General features: G+C 41.4%; 1 protein-coding gene across 4 annotated transcripts in view; it reads left to right on the top strand.

Annotated features, from left to right (window-relative positions):
- rad18 (RAD18 E3 ubiquitin protein ligase) overlaps positions 1–21,347 on the top strand; it is a 49,716-nt gene extending 28,369 nt beyond the window's left edge. The window contains exons 10-13 of one of the 4 annotated variants that reach the window (XR_013132754.1): positions 483–605; positions 1,727–1,827; positions 16,102–16,148; positions 21,106–21,347. Coding sequence is in view for 2 of the 4 variants with exons in the window: in XM_077014381.1 (XP_076870496.1) it covers positions 483–605; positions 1,707–1,827; positions 16,102–16,126 (269 nt within the window). In the remaining 2 variants the exon portion in view is untranslated. Of the gene's footprint in view, positions 1–482; positions 606–1,706; positions 1,828–8,187; positions 8,529–16,101; positions 16,149–21,105 lie in introns of those variants that run through there. The other 3 variants (XM_077014381.1, XR_013132755.1, XM_077014382.1) reach the window with 3 other exon arrangements.
- The last annotated feature ends 222 nt before the right edge of the window (positions 21,348–21,569 follow it).

Raw genomic sequence — 21,569 nt, 5'->3', positions numbered from 1 at the left:
GGCTTTGTGTTGTTCTTATAGACATTCTGCTTGCAGGTCAAACATACTCGCCTCAGTCATGACCAGCGAGGCTCTATAGCACAGTGGAGCCAGAGGCAGGAGGTGTGGACGGAGTCCATGTTAATAAACCACAACGAGAGACAAAAAACGTATACAAATTAGTTACTAGCTCCAAAAAGCCATGGCTCAATCATTTAAGTAACACATGTAAGGCATGATAAAATTGGGCATGGTGATGGGTACTGACCTCTGCCATAATGAGACACGAATCGAAAATAATGAGCAGTCTGTACCAGTTCTGATGTGGACCATGAGTAGCGGGACCAGTATGGAGTCCCCTGGGTCAGAGACTCCACAACATTGATTCTTGTTGCTCAGTCCTTAATAAATATCAGGATGCCTAGCTATTCAGGTCATGCTTCACGTGTAATTGCTTGGCTTATACATGCGTGCAGCCCTGAACACCTTTCTTTATCTTTTAGGGAAGCAGCACAGCAGTGAATTTTCCCGCCTCATCGCTCAGGTCAAAGGTCGATTGGCACAGACTGGGAAGACACAGATTACGCAGGAACAGGAGAAATCGGTGGACGTGTCGTGTTCCCGAGGTAACTGAACTAGGTGGACTGGAAAGGTTCTTGTTTGGTGTGGGTTGAAACAGAGTCAATAAGCAATTTCCAGTGCAGAAATAAGGTCTGTGGCACATAATGCCTACCTTTGTGTCTTCTTGGCACTGCTGTTTGATGTCTACCTGGGCTTTAAGGGTACTTCCTACTCAGTCTAGACATGGTGGTACAAAGCGATCACTCCATTAGATCACCTGAAGTGTGCTTTGACTTCATCATTGACCTTGACACATAAGATTTAAAAAGAAAAAAGGATTTTTCATTTATTTGGATGCAGTTTATGTGAAATGAGAAGTTACAAGTTTTAACCAGTAGACTGTAACAAAATCATAGTAAACTCCTGTGATTGACTGTACGTTATGTACAAACTTTCTACAAAAATCCCTGATGAATTTGCTTTCATTATATGGTGGGGGGATTCTTTCTCCTGCACCCAGATATGTGTAAATGGTGGTGAGTAACATTATGAAGTGGGTGTGGATGAGCTGAGAGAGTTGCAGGTGCGCTGGGTAATTAAGAGACGCAGCCGAGTGTGCAGGGAATCACTCTTCCTGAAGCTCTAATGCCGCACTTTACGCAGATCAGGACATAAACCCAAAACTTTTCTGCTTGAAATATTCAAATGTGCCAGTTTGTGTGACTTAATTTATTTATTTAATGTAAGTGCCTCTTATCTCCGTGCTCTCATCAATTAGCATGCTGATTATTCTCATGATGTTATAGAGATCAAATATAGGCACTTTACAGACAGGATTTAGGATCATTGTAGTTGGGGGATTTTATTTTTTTTTTACATTTTAGAAATGGCCGTGGTAATTTTACATGAAAGGGGTTTTTTTTTTATTTTTTTTTTTTTATTTTTTTTTTTTATGAGTGCATTTTGAAAACCGGTTCTTTCGTGTCAAAATGTAATTACGATTTAATTGGAATCTTTTCTTTGTCATTAAGAATAGCTCCCTTGGCACTCTCAAATATGGAATTATATGGTGGAAATCTAATTAAGGTTATATTATGGAAAATTGATGGAGGTTATTCTTTTATTTTATTATTATTAAAAAATTTACTTTCATGTGCTTGTTGCAGCTGATGCTACTGTTGTCCAGGGCTCTCCACAGAAAGCACTAGCCAGTGATGAGATGTCATCAGTTCCAGAGACCGGGTCAAGGTCAACAAGCCCCACTCTCAGTGAAGTGTCCATCAGCAGGTACTGCACCATTTTCATATCTGAATTATTAGCCCTTGGGTTGCTTATATCACTAGGACACTGTGCTGTCATTCTGCACTAAGGGAAGAGGGACATGAGACTAATATTAAGTTAAGTGACTTGACTTGAGATGTAAATCCACAGTAAAAGACTTTGAGAAATACTAGGGAAATAAAAATCACATCTTTTGTCTCAAGTTATTTTTCTGGTGATTAAAAGTGGAATTATTTGTAAGGTGTTCATGATGTTTCGAAACGCAGCATGTAAACGCTGAGTTGAGTATTCACTTTTCAGCTTGAAATATTTTCTCTTCTTAATTCTTTAGTATCGGGGGAGCTTGTAGGTGAAATGCATCAGCATTAGCAGTCCTTCATCACAGTCTCTAATCTCATTACAGCAAACACGAAGATCCTCAGAGAGTTCTTAACACAGTCTCAGCTGGCCTCGAGGAAGATAAACAACTTGGCATGTTTGCACATACTAATAATTGCACAGATCTTAGATACTGCGACTATTACTAGTCTAGGTGGAGTTTCACCTTTATGTGGACACATACAAGTATAAGAGGGCTTTTCACATATTGGTTTTCAGTTAGAATTCACTACCCCAGATAAATGCAGCTGTCTCTCGTACCACACACATTCTCTACATTATGTGGCTTTTCTAATTCGATGACCATTAATTCGATGACCATCTCTCCCAATGTGTAACAAAGTGTGTCTAGCACTAGGACTACCACCATTTTAATTCCAAACTTTTCTACCTGGCCTCCACCAGGGGGCAGTTCTGGGGACATTTGCATCCCATTAGGCCACCCTTTGTTATGCACATGCAGCCATTATAGGTAGACGGGGAGTGGGTGGGGGGGGGGGGTGATGGTGTGAACCATCAGTTCATTGTTCTGCTGGATGTGTTCACTGACTCAGATAGAGAAGAAAAAACTCTGTTCTCCCCTTGGGGAGAATGAGGGAGACTGTCTTTGTGTTTGGATGAATATGGATGTCCAATGTAGCAGCAGTTGGTGAACCATTGCAGTGGTCATTTGAGCTGTGTTTTTTTCTGCCCTTCCCTTTTTATAATAAATAATAATAATAATAATAATCTTTATTTCTATAGCACCTTTCATACATTCATGCAACTCAAAGTGCTAAAAACTACTGAAAATAAGGTTTGGGGGTGTATGTGTGTATGGGTGTATATGTGTTTGGGTGAATATAGATGTCCAATGTAGCAGCAGTAAAAAAAAAATATCTTTACCTATACCTATTGACAGTTTTAACTACTTAAAATAAGGTTAAAAAATCAGAGCCATTTTGAATAATCAATGTGCCACTATAATTCAAATATTATGTTTGTGTCAATTTCACATTATTTCAACCTTCCACAAATCAAATCTCAAACATATGGTCCTGTAGATGAGCAAACATCTTGCAAGAGAGGTTGCAGTCTCATGAGGCAGCCGAAGGTGTGTATTGAAAGGTGTGTCAACAGCAACCACCCACAGCTGACACACACCTCATTTACATAACACTGGAGGTAAGAAGGGCTTATCACACCTGCCAAGAGACCAAGAGTCTAGTTGGGACACTGTCGAAAGCAGGCGGCTTGGTAGTTCTAGTGGGGTACTGTCGAAAGCAGGCGGCTTGGTAGTTCTAGTGCTAGAGTGAACACGGCACCGTGAGCCTTTCTCTGTAGGAGATGCAGCACAGGCTATACGGCGGTCGTTTGAAAGCCTTAAGCCAACCCGGAGGACGACCCTGTGGCCCTCATGTCGTGCCTTTCCACTGTTGCTACTTGTCTTTGTTGTGCAGGGTATTACATCCACATCTCCCGGGCTGTATTTAATATTCACAGCGTTTGATTCACATGGGTGCAAACTTCTCCAGGTGTGTTAGCGATCTGATTAATTGCATTCCTAGCCCTCTGTGCTCTGCCACTTGTCACACTGATAAGGGTCTTCCCCCGGAACAAGTGCGGACCGGCCTGCCGTCTCTCATTTTCAGATGCAACTCCCTTTCTCCCTCCCTCTTTAGTGCTTGCAGTTTTGTTCTTTGCTGAGGTGCCAGGCTGCTATTTTTAACACATCATTAACAAACTTTTGACGCCATGCTCATCCTCTGTCGTATAGTTAGCCATGAAGACGTAGTTAAACACTCCTCTGTGTGTTCCTGCTCCCTGAAGACTGGCTAACCTCACTGCCTAAAGGCCTGCACACGTAACACTGCCGTTCAGCATCCATTGCTTGTTAACAGCCTTAAATATATCAGTGTTTATAGCCACACGCAGTTCTTTGCTTTGCTATTTGTTATTGTCGGAAGCACACGCCGACATGGTAACGAGGCTCGGGACGTGACCGACGCTAGTCAGAAACCGAGGCACAGAAAGTCAAGACTTCTACGTGCTTGAAAGAGTCTGCTGTGTTTGCTCACAATTCAGTGGCAGTGCGTTTTGTTCGATGGCCAGACTGCGCTCTTGTACAGAAGCAATAAAGTGGATTATTGAGGTGGACTTTTCGTTTGCCGTGAAACCTGGCAGTGGTGCTTCCTCACACAAGCCCCTCTATATGTAATTCCGTCTCTCTCATATCTTTAAGTAGTGGTGCACTCCTCCGTGTGACACACGCATTCCCAGGCTTTACTTGTCCTCCTTTTAGCTCCATTACGGCATTTTAGGTTTATTAATGTGACTGACACATCATTATTACAGGTGCAAGGCAAGTGCCCAGTCTCCCGCTGTTTCACTGTTAAAGCCATAGGGGCCACCCTGAACCGCCCCTCAGCTGATTCCCCGAGCTTTAGTCTTTTGTTCTGGTGAGAATCAGTCATTTTTAACGATTTGCTTTTTGACCAAGTGTCACTCTTTTATACACTGATCCAAGGTTATAAGAGGTTGCTATGTACGGCTGTGAACTTTGCCCCCTTGAAAACACAGGGCTGGCGCTGAATGATCATACCTGATTCAGCTCAGACCTGCGTGGCGGTGGTGCAAACCCTGCAACCCCACTGAGCATGTCCTACAACAGGCTGTTACATTATTCATCAGATGTTTTATTTTATTCTGTTTTCATGTGGTCTTTTGCCCTATTTGTAGTATAATTTAATGAATAATCTGATAGAAACCATTGTGTGTGTTCCAATAGTAATGCTTACAGACCATGACACAACAGGAACTGGGATCCTGTATGGAAATGTCTTGTTCTTGGATGAATAATAAATGTTCAGTTATTTATATATTAGTATAATACACATGTTTTGACATTCCAAAAAGCATTTGGAAATGTTATTGACAAATTTTTATAAATGTTTCAGTAATCTGAAAACGGAGATATATATATATATATATATATATATATATATATATATATATATATATATATATATATATATATATATATATATATATATATATATATATATATATATAAGCACTTGTTATGTGGTTAACTAATTTTCCATGTTTAAAAACTGTAAAACTGGCTGTGTGAGATTGCATATCCTGTTTCTCATAGTTTACGGAATGTTGGAAAAATTTTGATCTGTAATTGGTCAAGGTGATTTCAATTGCAAATTGGCAGAAAAGGTTAGGAAATTGGAATTTCTCTTGAGAATAGTTTTTCTCACTGATTAAACAGGGTGCAGTTTTGGGACAGCTTGACTTGCTGCCCAGTATACTCCACTGTGCAAATGTTCTATTTATACTATGCATAATTATTAGGACTAAGTGCTTAAATTAAGCAAATGTCAATGTGTTGCGTTCATTTTAACTGGAAGTAAATATTTTATCATTGTTCCTCTGGTTGATGTTTTTGAATAATTGATGTAGGATCGAAGGTCTTGGATTTGTCTCAAAAAATCCAAATTTTCTGAAGAAAAATGTACCCCCAGGAGCTCACAAAGCTGGTGTTCTTACTTTTGTTTTACTTATTTGCTTCCACTTTTACATTAATGGTGCTAAATATTTATTTTACTCTGCCAGTTTTCACTTAACAATTCTGAGGCACACGACCTCTGAACGGACGGGTGTTCCACAGAGGTGCACTAAGGTCTAGTGAGGTTTGGAATGACATCTCAATTCTCTGGAAGCAGGAGCTCTAATACTGCCCTACTCTTCTAATGTTCTTAGATAGCTTACCTGACTGTGCTGAATACTGATGGTTCTTACCACTTCTGTGGAGAACCAGTTAACGGCCACTTTTGCTCTCATTTCACCCTCCTGATACTTTTATTTAACATAGGGTTGTGTTTATGGACATCGCCAGTTGGGCTGAGGTGAACCTGAAAACATTTGCTTGACTCTTTCCCTTGCTAAATTACTAGCTAGTGTGCTTTAATTCAGTTATACTTATGTATGACAAACTGTAAAAGGCATACTCTATTTTTAGCTCATCATTGATTTGAGCTTGGATTATCAAATCAATGGAAGTGATGAATGTGGTGTTGAGTTGGCCATGAGAGGACGGGACCAATGTATAGGTGCTGGTCATAAAATTAGAATACCATGAAAAAGTTAACTTCAGTAATTCCATTCAAAAACTTAAACTTTTATATTATGCTCATTCATTACACACTGACTTGATCTATTTCAAGCTGCAGTCCAGTCTTTGTGAATCTCCCCCACATTTCCGAATGGGTTTTGTTTCACAATCCTCTCCAGGGTACTGTTATCACTATTGCTTGTACACTTTTCAATGGTCGTCTTTGGAACAACTGTCAAGTCAACCTTCTTCCCCATGATTGTGTAGCCTCCAGAGCTTAACTGAGAGACCATTTAAAGGCCTTTGCAGGTGTTTTGAGTTAATTTAGTTGTTTAGAGAAGGGCACCAGGTGTCTTTATTTAACCTTTTCACAATATTTAAATTGTCTGAGATGCTGAATTTAGGGTTTTCATTAGTTGTCAATTATAATAATTGAATCAAAAGAAATAAACACTTGAAATATATCTGTGTAATGAATAATATACAAGTATACCAGCACCTGTATATCTGTGTTGTCCTGGGGTTATTCAATTAATTTCAGTATTCTTCATTGCCACACAACAATGCTGGTCGTGTTTGTATTCAGCACAGTTTTGTCTGTACACAACAAACAAGTCAACAATAAAATGATGGACAACACAATAGGTGCGTATACCAGCAGAAACAATAGACCCAACATTGCAGCACTAAGGATGTGGCGGCGAACACATGGGCCCTGCACTGCTGCCGTGGCTGAGGGGAGGAGAGCACATCAAATGAAAAGAACTTTAAAATGAGGGGAGCTGGGTGAGAGGTCAAGGCCAAAGTACTGTAGTGTATTTCCTGTTCAATAATCACATGAGAAAATGGGGTTTAAAATAACCAATCACATCCAATGATTTATGATGCCTTACATGCTGTTTTCGCTATTTGTTCATCAATTGTGCCATGCCAACCAGTTAATGACCATATTGACTGTGGTAGTTGCAGGATAGAACAGGGTCTGTAGCTGTTGCTTTAGTTCAACTGTCTGAGAAAGGAAGCTCTGTTCTTGATGACGCTCCTATTCAGGTCACACTTGTGTATTCTACAAATATTCATTCACTCTTTAATGAGCCTCTAACCCAGGCGTTGATGCGGCCTCCATTAATCATGCGCAGTCAGCAGGAACCGGTTTTGGCCTTCGGCAGGAGCTCAGGTCTTTATTATGGTAGCTAAATTACAGAAAGATCCTGCATTCACTTCCATTGATTATTAGTAATGGGGCAAAAATCGCTGCTGTAAAGAGTGAAAACAGCAGCGGTTCTAGCATATAGTGGAGAAAGATTGGTGTATTTTCTGAGCTATTAGGAGTAAATGCTAATGAATTGGAGTGTGGCGGTTAGCGAGGGGACTTAAGACACAGAACTGGCAGACGGCGACGTACCCAAGCGTAGCTCTGTACACGCCCTGGTTCCAGATCATTCTGAGCCACACTGTGCAGTGGAGCACAACCCCCCGTGGAAGACCTTCTAGCGTAGTTAGTGACATTCATATCTCTGCAACAGATTAATTCTGTTCACTCATGTATTTAAACCCTCACTATTCTTGTTCCTTGTTTGCAGTGTTTGTATAAGTGTGTGGAACACGGGTCTTCCAAGAAATCATACACTCTTTATCTGGATAATGTTTAATTGCTTGTAGAACTCTATACAGCATGCAAATTAAGCATTTAATTCACTAAAATGTTTTGTATAATATCAATATCTAGAAGGTCCTTTTTGGAAGGAGGTACTCCACTGCACTGATGTGTTGGCATCATGTTCCTCAGTTAAAGACATGGAACCTAGAGAGAAGTCCTTTAGTAACTCTGTAGGCCTCCTAAAATGTATAAGCAAAATGCTAACACAGTGTGCTCTTTCCTCTAGATGAGCAGCGTGGCTTTCTGAAGTGGAATACCCCCAAGTCCGTTTTAGGCAGCACAAGGCAGAGGCAGTATAGGCAGTAAAGTCATGACTAACCCAAGCAGTCTGGCCACTGGCGATTAGACCAGCCTACCCAATGGACAGTTAATGTTGCATGATTAGAACATGCACGACCACAGATTCTTCTTCTTCTTTTTTTATTTTTTCTTCACTGTTTCAATTTTGAAACCTGAATAAAGCTTTTAGTATGCATGTCTGGATTTGGTGGTTAATGGTGGTTTCTGATCCACATCCATACGCCCTACTGAAAACATTGAATGGTTGCATTGTATTTCTTTAAATAAAAAAAAAAAAACTTATTAAAGTAGAATCAGTTTTCAATCACTAGCTTTTTCTTCATTATAGTGGAAGTGGAAGGTTTTCAACACATCGATTTTACATGATTGGTTTTCTTCTGCATTCATAGTTCTATGAGACATTTGGATACTGTTTGTTTTATGGATCTTTCATATGTTGCCAGAGCACTGTTCATGTGGTCTGACTGAGCCAACATGGGGATTGTTTACTGTGCTGCTGGCTGCTAGCTTGGTGTCTGATAATGAATATTGCTTTAGCACACATCTGAAAATGTTTTTAGAGAACTTGAGTTGTTTGTTTGTCCAGAAATGGGGAGACCTTCCAGAAAAAAACTGACAGTGTGAATGATCTGTTCATCTTAATGCTGATATGAAATAAAGTTTTGACGTCAAACTGAAAATCATGCAGTAAGTCACATGAGGTATAATACACGATAATACACGAAAACATGGGAGAGCCTGGGTGGCGATGCCCATCGTTTGATCGTTAAGAACCTGGTTTCATGGCTGGGTACTTAAAGTTAAACTTAAGTTGAGTTTCTTCTAATATGTTTTTGTAACAAAATGAATGGTCAAGATTAGCACAGTCATATACCCAATTCTCTTCAGTTCAGACCACAGGTGTAGGTTTGCGTTTCAAAGATTGTGGCAATTAGGGAGAGGGAGGGGGGAGTCGCACGTGCCCTGCACCTGGATTTTTCTTATTCATCGCAATGGCTTTATTGTACATGTCCTTATAGCAGTGGTGATGAAATCCTAATTTATCGATCAGAACAACTAGTGCCTGTTTTGTTTGGACTTGTACTAGGTCCACCTGTAACTAAAGCAGTTTCAGGCACATGCAGTCTTGGCCTGGATGCCCTGAAGGTCCTGCTGAATTCACAATGGCACTCTGTTAAAGATCCCACTTCACCAATATACAGTAAGCCCCAGCTGTCAAGTACAGCTTTGCTGTCATTTCCATGTTGCACCCTCTAATCGGTGTGACTATCTGATCCCTCTCTTTCTTACTCTACTGTTCTCCCAGGATCTTACCCTGCACCCAATACCTAACCATAGTTAATTTCTTGCAACATCTAGTTAAACTAGATGCAAAACAACCATTTTTCAAAGTACTGAATGTATTACGAGGTGATTCAAGCAAATCTTATTGACCTATTAGACCCTATAATGATTTTCACTCAAACATGATTCAAAGGGACACAATGTGAAATTTACGGGGACATGGCTTTGACCATTAGGACTGCAGTCATTACAGTTAGGTAGAATCAGCATTGCATATTATACTGGTTGTTTGCTTGATTGGTTGATTTTTATTTGACCATTTCATATTTTCCACAAAGAAATCCACACTGCATACCATGTGGTGCCTATTATAAAAAAACAAAACAGTCAGGAATAATACAAAAAAGATTTATTTCCATAGTGGTAACTTGCATAATACCAAAATCCATATTAGGCAGGAGATGAAATATAGCAAGCATGGCATAACACCACAATGTTCTTATTAATTCCTCAACAAATTAAAAACATACCAATATAGTGATATAAAAATAACAGTATTTTACGAACATATCAATCTAATTATTATCCACATCACTCTCCTGTATCCATTTCTTAACTGCATTTTTGACTCTTAAAAATACCTACATAGTGGCAATTACATAAATGGAGACCCTACAACTCTACTTTTTATATCAGATGGCACCTAAAATAATGTTCTTCTAGTTTGGAGCAATATTCAATGTAAATAAAATGTAAAAAAAAAATTTTCCATGCTGCTCTCATATTTTGTAATTACAATGTTTTTTCCTCAGTCTAGATGATATAATTGATATGGATTTACTTCAATTTACTTGAATTTACCCATTTAATCATAATTGTTTTATGAAGTCATTGTAATTCAAAATTTTGTGTCTTGTAGACCCTCTGAGGTCTGCGATCCTTTTTACAGTTAAAGCATATTTTGTAAATTTGCCTCTAAACATACTTATAACATTTTACCCATATACAGTGAGTCCATCGTGAAGCAGTTTTCGTCGTTAAGCGTGACCCTAGATTTAGATATGCTTTGATCGTAAATACAGTATAGAAAAAAAACGAACAATGTTTTAGTGCATGCTTACAGCGTGAGAGAGCGATTGCGTTGCCGAGATGGGCTTTGGTGGAGTCTGCGCTGCCTCAACTTATTGTACACAACACTCCACTGTGCTGCCACTGCTCCTCCGCACACCGCACAAAATTCACAAAAAGTCGGTCGTAACTCCAGTCCGTCGTTAACCAGACCCATCGTTAAGCGGGGACTCACTGTATTTCATATCGGAATGGTCACATAAATCTCAGCCCTCATCCTAATGAGGTTATATTTGACCTAGAGTACTGTGTAAATAAGTATGGTCCTAAACCTGAAAATGAGGTCAGATTTTTAGATTATTTTCAAATCTCATATGAAAACATACCTTTACTGGAACAAATGAATCATATTTATGTTTGAAATACATTTGCCAAAGTGTTTGCTTCACAGACATTGTGAAATAGATTAAATGTGACTGGTCAATGATTATTTATTACAAATCAAGCTTCATGGAGTATCAAAATGTCAATTCGTGTGTGCAAGTGAAGTCATGTTTTGCAAACAGCTGCTGAAGCACAACACCTGCTACTAACTAGCTACTGCTCCTGGTCATGTAAAGGAATATTAGAATATTATAAGTTCAAAAGGTAATTTTTGATCAGGAAAATAGGCAAATGGGGTTCTATTCAGATTAACCCAGTTAACATGTAGTGTTGTGTAAAGTAAAAAAAAAAAAAAAAACCTTGAAAATGAAAGCGAGAGAGGTTATGAATGGTGCTTAATCAGTAATCTGTCAGAATCCTTGAATGAGGTTCATTACACATGCTGCATTATCATCTGTTTCTGTGTTATTGTATAGAGTTTGGATATACTGTGATACTTGCATTTGATTTATTACTCCAGTGGATGTAAAATAAATGTGTAGGATGAGCGAATATGGATGAGGTGAAGGTATTAGTTGGCCAAAGCTCTGGTGTGGGGAGTTTGGCGTTTAGGTGGTTGAGATCCTCACATTTCAGCTGCAATGTCACCTTAGTAGCAATGGAAGAAACAACATCAGACCGACTAAAATGATGTCCTCCTGAGTCTCTCATATGTAACCTGTTGGGACTTGATGGGAACCCTGCGCTAGATTGCACAAACAACTCCCTGCAGGACTCTAGCCAGGCCAGTGTCCAAGATTCTGGGCTAACGGACTATTATCGTGTTCACAAACAAATCCTCCACATTGCCTGTCTACGACGAACTATTTTTTTTCCTTCCTGATTTCACCACTAATATAGTTTAAAGGGTACCAGTGTGGGGGGAGGTATGGAAGCATCTAAGAGGCGTTCATGGAGAGAGAGAACCCCACCCCCATTTAGTTTTAGGTCACATTACCTGGAGAGACTGAGCACTCTTACTGACCCTCAGAAGACAATGCCGTTCATGACAGGTGCAATAAATGGCGCAGATATGGGAGTGTGGATAATGCTGCTACTTGGCTGCAGACTCACGTACCTCTACGTAAACTCTGAGGATAAATGTGTGTGTGCGCACACACACACACTTGTGTAGTTCACCCAGTACAGCATTGTGTTAACACCAAGGTCATAGGCTTGATTTCCAGAGACTGCAAGTGCTGACATGCTGATAAATAATACAAGGTACTCTGCCAAATGCTGTGAATGTAGAAAATGAATTCGTGTCGTGTCAGAAAGTGAAAAGTAGCTTTCATTTCTAATTTGGTTTGAGCAGTGTCTGTGCAGTGTAGGTGAGGATTACTCCTGTTCCCTGAATGGTGCAAGGTGTACAGTGCCCTGACCTTGCTAGCACTTAGATGAGAATGACCAGCTAATGAGGGCAGAGTATCACTGCCCCTGAGAAGAGGTGAACAGACGCCCAGCAGATGAGACGGGCTCTGCCAGACCCGCCAGCGCCAGCGTTCTGCTATGCTGATATTAAGGCTTTTTTTTTTTAAAGCCTATTTCTAATTGGATTAATCTGCTGATCAACTTGTTATTGGCCTCCAATTACTGTTAGACTAAACCTACTAGTTTTTTTGTTTGTTTATTTTGTAATCTCACTGTTGTAACACATCAGAAAATCAGTTCAGTTGTCATTTACCATTACAGCACATGGACTGGGTTGCCATTGCATTTTTCATTTCATTTTTGTTATTGGGTTGTCTGGTGTTGACCAGAGGATTGTTTTCCCTCTTTTGAGTCATAGTACCTCTTGAGGTTTCTTTCTCAAACTCTGGTTTCTCAGTCACAGTCACCTGCGGAGGGCTCACTGGAAGCGTCTGACATTTATAAAGAGGCTTCATGATGATGGTGGTTATAAAAAGTCTGTATTAATCATTTTGACCTGAATTGATCTATCCAGCTTTATGTCTTGTTTATAGATGGCGTCTGCCACTTAAATGATCTCAAACTGTTGCCATGGTCCACGTCTCATGATTTACGTGCAATTTCTGCTTGAGTGCTACATAAACCTCACATTGGATGGTTTTCAGTAGCTCATTCTGGTAAAATATAGCTCTTCCTTTAATGCCTTGTCTGGAATAAGCTTGCATACTTTTCAAGACATTGTAATATACTTAGATCATTCTTGTAATTGCCATAATGATCCACTGTTGTCAGAAATTGTGGTGCTTAGCTTTATGTATGTATGCATTTATTTATTCACCTCTCAAACTGGTTGGAACATGGACCAGCCAAACCGCATTTGTCTGGTTGTAACGGTGTTGAAACACCTTTCCTGTGTAGCTTTTCTCTGACCCCAGCACTGCGTATTTGAAATGTGGTCCGCTTTTGCGACTATGCCCGGTGAATGTTTATGGGCCGTAAATCCTCTGGACACTCGTGTGGCCCAGGTAAGTCGGCTTTTCTTGGCTTCCTGAACCAAACATGGACGGCGGCCTTATCTGCCGCAGAATGCATCATCCACCTCTCTTTCACTATTTAAGGGAGAAACTGAGCTGTGTTTGTCCTACAGTGCTGTTGAATTTCACTCCATCTCCCATTTCTCTCCTGGTGTTTTCATGCACACCCTTATGCTGGCTGTGCCAATTAAACAACTTTATTTGTCCTTTATTGACTAGGTGTGTGAAAGTTCCCCACATAACAGCAGATTTTTGATTGAGATGTTTTGTTCTATATGTTAACTTTTCACATTTACTACAAGCATAATAACCACCAAATGCACTACAAAGATTGGTTTGGCCTAAAATATTTTTTAAATTTTTAATTCAGAACATGAAATTGTGAAAAAGTAGTGCTATGAAGAACACAAAAACTTCTTGATATTAAACTTGCTAGCTGTAATGATTATATATTTACTGTTATATACCGATTGGATATTACTAAGATGAATCATGTCACACTATCATTGTAACATTTCAGGGAAAAACCAAATATTGATTTGTTGCTACACACAAATTATTGTGTCCTGCAAGGGTTTCCATATGTGCATGTGCACATGCCCGCCTGTATCACAACCCTTTTGATCTGACCTTGGCACAGTTCTCCATGTAAAATGAAAGAAGGTTGTTGAAGGAGTAAATTACTTTGAGCTTTGGTAATTGTTGAACTGGGAACTAGTTCAGCATTGCATTTTGACTGGATTACTTTTGTATTACTCCTGGAAAAGTGCAGAATATCTTGTCCTGTCTGGAGATAAACAGAATGTCTATGGCCTCATTTTTCTGTGTTCTTGTATCAACAGAATGACTTGTGTCCTACTGGCCTTTGTTCCTCCATCGTATAAAACATGCAACATGTCGAGGTGCTCTTGTGTGCCTCCAGTGTGAGTTTCCTTTACGGTGCCTCCGATGCGAGGCTATGCGTGTTTCCTTTACGGTGCCTCTGATGCGAGGCTACGCGTGTTTCCTTTATGGTGCCTCCTATGCGAGGCTATGCATGTTTCCTTTATGGTGCCTCCGATGTGAGGCTACGCGTGTTTCCTTTATGGTGCCTCCGATGCGAGGCTATGCGTGTTTCCTTTACGGTGCCTCCGATGCGAGGCTATGCGTGTTTCCTTTACGGTGCCTCCGATGCGAGGCTACGCGTGTTTCCTTTACGGTGCCTCCGATGCGAGGCTACGCGTGTTTCCTTTACGGTGCCTCCGATGCGAGGCTACGCGTGTTTCCTTTACGGTGCCTCCGATGCGAGGCTACGCGTGTTTCCTTTACGGTGCCTCCGATGCGAGGCTATGCGTGTTTCCTTAACGGTGCCTCCGATGCGAGGCTACGCGTGTTTCCTTTACGGTCCCTCCGATGCGAGGCTACGCGTGTTTCCTTTACGGTCCCTCCGATGCGAGGCTACGCGTGTTTCCTTTACGGTACCTCCGGTGCGAGGCGATGCGTGTTTCCTTTACGGTGCTTGCCTGTATTTTTTTATTGATCCCCTGCTTTACTTGGAGTCGTATTGAGGGGACTGTGGCAGGGTGACTTTTTTTTTTCTTCTTCTTCTTCTTCTCCAAAATCTTTTCCATTTTGCTGTTGCACCACCACTCTGGCTGCCTCTCACCTCACGGATTCCTTACTCTGTTCATGGCCAACTGGTGGCTTCTAGTGTTAAGTGGGCTGTTCATTAGTGGAGCGCTATTCTACGGGCGTCTCCGCAGCAGACTTGGGCTCCTGAAAGGAGGACCTGGCACTTCTCAATTCATCTAGCACACACACTCCCTCTGCCCCTCTCTCATGCTCTCACACACACACACACACACACACACACACACTGAGTCATAATGGCATTCTTAACACTGTTATGTATGCCTTGTCAAATTATTTGTAAAAAGCCCCCATTTAGACCTTGCTTACTTAAAATCCGTTGAAAATAATAACCAACGTGAATAATAAACCTTAAATGTGGAAGTGTTGGATGCAGAGCTGGTGTGTTATTAAAAGTGTGTACATGCAACTCTGATTCATAAGTGCATTAACATCATATCCATTTTGGTGACAATACACGTTTTTATTTGGTTTTATGTTATACGTGTTATTTATGAGAGCGATGGATGTAGGCTCTATCTGTTGAACATTGAGCTTTGTGATGGATGAGACCGCTAAAGGTAAACGATCACAGCTGTGCTTTATCAGGGACTAATTTTGTCTGCTACAGCAGATTCCCAGTCTTCCTTTGTCTCAGAGAATGACTCAGGGTTCTTTAGCAAACACCTCGCTTCTGCTGGCAGAGAGAACCATTAAAAGAAATGACAAACAGTTGAGACACAAATAGGAAAGTGAAAGGCTGCATAGTAAACACATTTGACAACAAACAGATGTCTGAGACGTGGTCGGTTTTATTTTGAAGTAGTGACAGATTAAGGTTCGCCTTGGCCTATTTTTCATCATGCCACTTTTTTTCACCTTGTTTGTATTTTTCCCCCTGTTCCTTCTAGGTGTTCTGACTAGACCAAATAACATTCACACACATCTCAACTGCTGAAAATCTTCAGACCGCACAGAAAGCTAAATAACATTTTCTTTATTTTGTTTTGTAGCTCAATTTCTGATGTTTTCAGTTGAGGACTTCATAGACGCATCCTGAGTAAGTGAACCTTCTTCAATTTAATCTTGTACACTAAAAATATTGCTGAAATTGTAAAAAACTAACAGTTGTTTTTAAAATACCTCTCTTATATGTAATTAATTTAAAAGGACCACAGCCAATCCAAAACAGCGATCTTGTGAAGTCATCAGCATTGCTGGGACCACGCCCACTTATGTCGGCTTTCACAGTTTGTAATCTGTTCATTTATTTCCCGATTGCACAGATCCCTCGCTCAAGGCATGCTTCAGACTTGCCACTCTTTTGTTTGTTTGTTTTCCATAAGTCACGTCCTTTGCGATATATCGAGCAGTTTCTTGGCTCGTAAACAACCCCTCCTGCAGAGTAGTTGTACGTGGAGTTTAGCCAGTGGTTAAACCACACTGTTTATGCATTACTGGGACATGTGGAGGGAATATGACCTTTCTGTGGCCAGTCTGTCTGGATGGAAAGACGCTCAATGCCCATGATGGAACAATTCCTCCTGCTCAGAGTGAGTTCTGTACAAATTAGACATATGTCTATAAAAAACAAAAAAAAGGTCTGTAGATATTCACATCATATGCTCTCTCAGTCTCTCTCCAATCACATTTCATGACTTCCTTTTCTCTGGTACAATAATGCCCTTGACAACAAATCAGAAAATGGTCTTGGAGGAATTTCATTGCGAGGGAAGAGTAGGACACCGGCGTATGAAAGAGAGTGCTCCACAGATGTGTGGTTAGGTGAGTAATATGTTATGAAGGAGTAGCTGGTTTTCAGTGATGTAGAACTTGGAAGTGGTGACCATGTGGGTGGGTTCACTTTTAAGCATTTCCATCAGACCCATCTCCAGGATCCTCTGGTCCAGTGTGCTCTAATGAAAATGGGGCGTTGGGCGGCAGCAGGGCAGCAGAGAGCAGGGCTGAGGTGAGACGGCAGGGCTGTGCTAACCAGAACGAAAACAGAGCTCTTTTGTCAACATATCAGATAAGACCGAAGCCACAACATCTATGAATGAAATGTCTGGTACTCCTGCGGCCCTGATCTCTGCCAAACCTTTTTGCGTAGACTTCACTCTCAGGAATATTCTTAATTCTTTATATATATAAACAAAGGCACAGCAGCTGTTCCCTAGGCTTTCTGAAGCCTGGTCACCAAAAGTATTAGATGGAGTTCATTCACAGTTCCTGGTGGTTGGTTTTGTTGTTTTGATATGAATCTACTACATACTCGTCACAGCAGATGTGAGGCTTTGTGTGTTTCCCACAAGCTTCACTCCAGAGAGTCGTATTCAGCCAATTTCCCTTGTGAACCAACTTGTTCAACATGCGACTTCGTATCATGCGTCTCCAAACCAGCCAATGGGAGCAGAGCTGTTCCCCATGCTGGGTTATGGCAAGTTTTACATCCTCCCAGGGTCATGGAACATTAATGTGCCATATTGATGATGCAGCTTGTTAACCTTCAGGTCAGGGACCTCTAGAGCCGCCACATGGAGCGGAACACGAAACACGGCCCCTGAACAGCTATGCCGCTTTCTCACGTGTTGGAAATAATAGTATGTTTGATGCTTTTCTTTACTGCACCATTACTTGCATGGCAAGTTTACATCTTCCTCATAACTGTAGGTCTCTGCTTTCTTTTAATTTTCATGGTGCATGGATTGGGTCTTTGACAGTAAGATACGAGGCAAATCTGCGGAGACCGAGCTCCTAGCTGCATTGCACGTCCTCTTCTGGGGAATGGATCTGTCTAATAGTGGCTTCATCGTTGTCTGTTGAACCATAAAGATGGAATACTGTGCATCTTTTTGTGGTTAAATTACCCCATAAGACTTCAGAGCTTCGTATGACTGACGGGCAGGGCTGATGTGTTATTTTGCCAGATTGAGTTTTGTTGTTGTTGTTTCTTGGAGAAGGCTTATCTATAACTTTCAGCCTGCATCACAAACCCCAGCCACAGCTTTAACACCCTCACTGGAGCTGCTAGGGCAAAGGAGAGAGAACGAAAGGGCGTAAGAGTGCGTCCACGGGGGTGTGACCGACAACACACACGTACCCTCGCGCGGGTGTGACCGACAACACGCACGTACCCTCGCGTGGGTGTGACCGACAACACACACGTACCCTCGCGTGGGTGTGACCGACAACACACACGTACCCTCGCGTGGGTGTGACCGACAACACGCACGTACCCTCGCGTGGGTGTGACCGACAACACGCACGTACCCTCTCTACAGCAGCACTGCCTCCGCCACTTCGCCACCTGTGTTTTCCTTGGTGGTGCAGTGTAAACACAGCCCACCGTTCTCCTGTGCATATGAGGAGGGGCCTTTGATGGGAGAGATGTCTTTCCATGCAAGAGGGAGTGCCCTGTTCCCATGTGTGCGTTGACCGCTGTGATGCGCACGCAAGTGTGGACGCCTGAAATCTGAGAGATCCTGAGATCAGAAATCAGATAACATCACTCTTGTGCTCTTTTTGGGTTTTTTATTTTTATTTTATTTTTTTTATATAAAGCATTCAACTATTTTACACATGCAGTTATTAAATTAATAGATGATGATTTAATCATTCACTACAGTAGTTAAAAGTGTGGCTTCATGATGAGGTTTCATCGAATCTATGTATAATTTGAAAGTATTTATTTAAGTATATCTTTGGAAGATACTCATTTATTCAGTGGCTTACGAAACGCCCTTCACATGCCCAAGGGTAAACGCTGGTCTTGCATGTACATTTCAATTTGTAGTGTCTTCAACTGTTCCCCTTTTATAGGAAAAGGTCCTTGGCCCACAAGTCTTCTCGTCCAGCTTCCCCGAACCGCCTCCGTTTACGATGAGGTTAATTGATCAGATATCAATTAGGAACTTACCTGGAAAATATCAGTATCATCAGATTTTGCTAAAGTGTTGTAATTGCCCTGCAAATAATGCTGCAGGAATCACCTAGGCCTACAAAGAAGCGTTATTGTTAATGGCTTTTCAGATGGTCTCATTGTCCTCCGGCGTTGTGCTGTGACTGAGATTAATAGTCCCTCTGTCTGCTTTGCCCCTGAGGGATGTGCCTTCCACGGGTCTCCAGTGTTTGAGTCTAATGAAAACATATGGGCTGAGCCCTCTTACTGCCCCTGCACTAAAGCCCTTGTAATGACAAGCGTGCGTCATCAGTCCACGTGTGGGGCAGGTGATTGTGTGGAGACGTCCCCTTCACTGCGGGGGTCCTAGGGTCGGCGCGTGCAGACGCTCCCCCGGTCCCTGACCGCACGCTACTGGCCTGGCGCACTGCGTGACTGGCATCCCGTCTGCGGTACGATCCAGCTCCGAACAGCTTAGCTGTGTGCGGAGTGCTGGCGAGGTGCGCCGGTCCAGACAGATGTGGGAATGATGTGTAGTAGTTAAATAAACATTTTTCGATTGGTGTAATTAAGATTCATGTTGGTTTTATTGTTGCCATGAATTGTTTTTTTTTTTTTCTGCTTGTTTCAAATGTGTACGTCTCTTTGATGGAAATTGAAGTCTTTGGAAAACAGAGGTCTGGTGGAGATGCTGTCGTTTGGGAATGTGTGCTTTTCCTAATGCATTCTTCAGTGCTCATTTTTTTTCCTAATGCATGACGCATCATTTATCTTATTAAAAACAGCTGAGGAAATGCTGTCAGATTTGCTCAAGGGTACACAGGGTCTTAAATATCTCAGGTGAGATGGGGCTGATGAAATGAGATGTCAACAAATGTCAGACGGCATCAAAACCCAAAAGTCGACTGGTGGGAAAGAGTGATGGAGAAGTGAAGAGAGACCCAAACCCCTAGTCACGCGGCCCATGCTTGCAGCCATGGCACCAGCGTAAAAGAAACCCTCGGCCAAATCCTCACAAATCATGTGTCCATTATTAGCAGGGGGAATATGAAATGTCATCAGCATGTACTAGTGCATACCACAGATATAGTTTTCACCCTGCTAAGCCGTTGTTGGCTGTCGGTGTGCTGCAGGAATTCTCCGTCTAAGCATGCGAGGAAGACCAGTTGTGTGGTGGTGTGTTAATGTGTGTTAATGTGGCCCAGTGCTGTGGGTCTCTTACAGACTCCATTCTTTCCCATGTGCTGTGTACGCCACAAGATGAAATGTCTGTCCTCTAGGGACACCGTCTACTCACCCGCCGCCTCGTGCGTGTCTCCTGTTCTTCTGTCCTAAAAGCAGCGCTCTTCCGCTCGTCATCTTTTGAAACCTCCAGTAGGATGTCCCGTGGGCGGGTTATTGGCCCAGCATCAGTTTAGCTTTGTTAATTGATTTAGAAGTTTGTTTATTTTTTCCTGTTGAAAGCCATCTGATCTAGCCAAGAGAAGTTACCCGAAATGCTAGGGAGAATCCCAGACAGAGGGCAGAAGGGCTAACAGGAGTGAAATGTAGTGTTTCCACCGTAATATGTCATGTGCATTATATAACAAGCAAGCTCCATGAAGGGAGTAGAATTAGATCTGACTTTTACTGATTGTTTAAAAGAAAAAGTCTTGAACCTCACAGAGCTTCCTTCTGAGGACCTTCACATATGGCAGGCTTGAATCCACCATAGTCCCTTTGGTTCAGATGTCTGTATGGAAACTCAGCCATTCATCATCATTATGGTGAATATTGTTTTTTTTTTTTTTTGTTTGGTTTTTTTTTTTCTTGTGTAGAGACCAAACATTCACACTAACAATGGAAAAAGCTGAAAGACTCTTCATGGTGAAATGGATACAATTGGGCATGCATGGATAATGAAATCACCCAACTGAATAATTCCATTTTTAAATTGATGGTAATTGTGCCATGAGCTTTTGGTACACATGTGACTGAGCTCATTGTTGAGAGCAGAGGTTTGATATTTCTCCGCATGCACGTATTGCTCATTTCTCTTTCCTTATCTTGCCTTCCGCTCAATTGACCTGAGGATTCCTCCTGGGTGAGGCGTGTCATTTTTCTAAATTTCTCTCCGCAGATGCCGCTAGACCAGGAGGCAGCCGCTGTGCTGTGGGCTGCTCAGAGAGGTCTGCGCTGATCCTGCAAGCAAGAGGCAGTCATTCAAATCTGGGCTCAGTGGAAAAAACTGGAGAAACACCTGGACTCAGTTAAACGTGAATGAGCAACAGGACTTTTATACCTTCACAGAATGCTGTCTGGCTTCATTATGGGTTTTGTAAATAGTGGATTTTTAAATAAAGATTGTCTGTGTAGAAAATATCTGCTATGTATTATTTTATCACTGAAATATTGAAAACACTCTCACTTTTCTGAAACAATAAAAATGACAAGATCCACACATCCATATGATGACTACTTCAACTGATCAATTGTCTGAATGCACAAATTTCATTAGGTAAAAAAAAAAGCAAAGCTGACTTGATCATTTCAGCTTTCTAATGTAATTCAGTTTTTGCACCCCAGTACACAGTTGAAATTGAG

This window comes from Brachyhypopomus gauderio, chromosome 8 (genome assembly GCF_052324685.1).
Source record: "Brachyhypopomus gauderio isolate BG-103 chromosome 8, BGAUD_0.2, whole genome shotgun sequence".
Lineage (NCBI taxonomy): Eukaryota > Metazoa > Chordata > Actinopteri > Gymnotiformes > Hypopomidae > Brachyhypopomus > Brachyhypopomus gauderio.
This window is presented reverse-complemented; position numbering and strand designations above follow the sequence as displayed.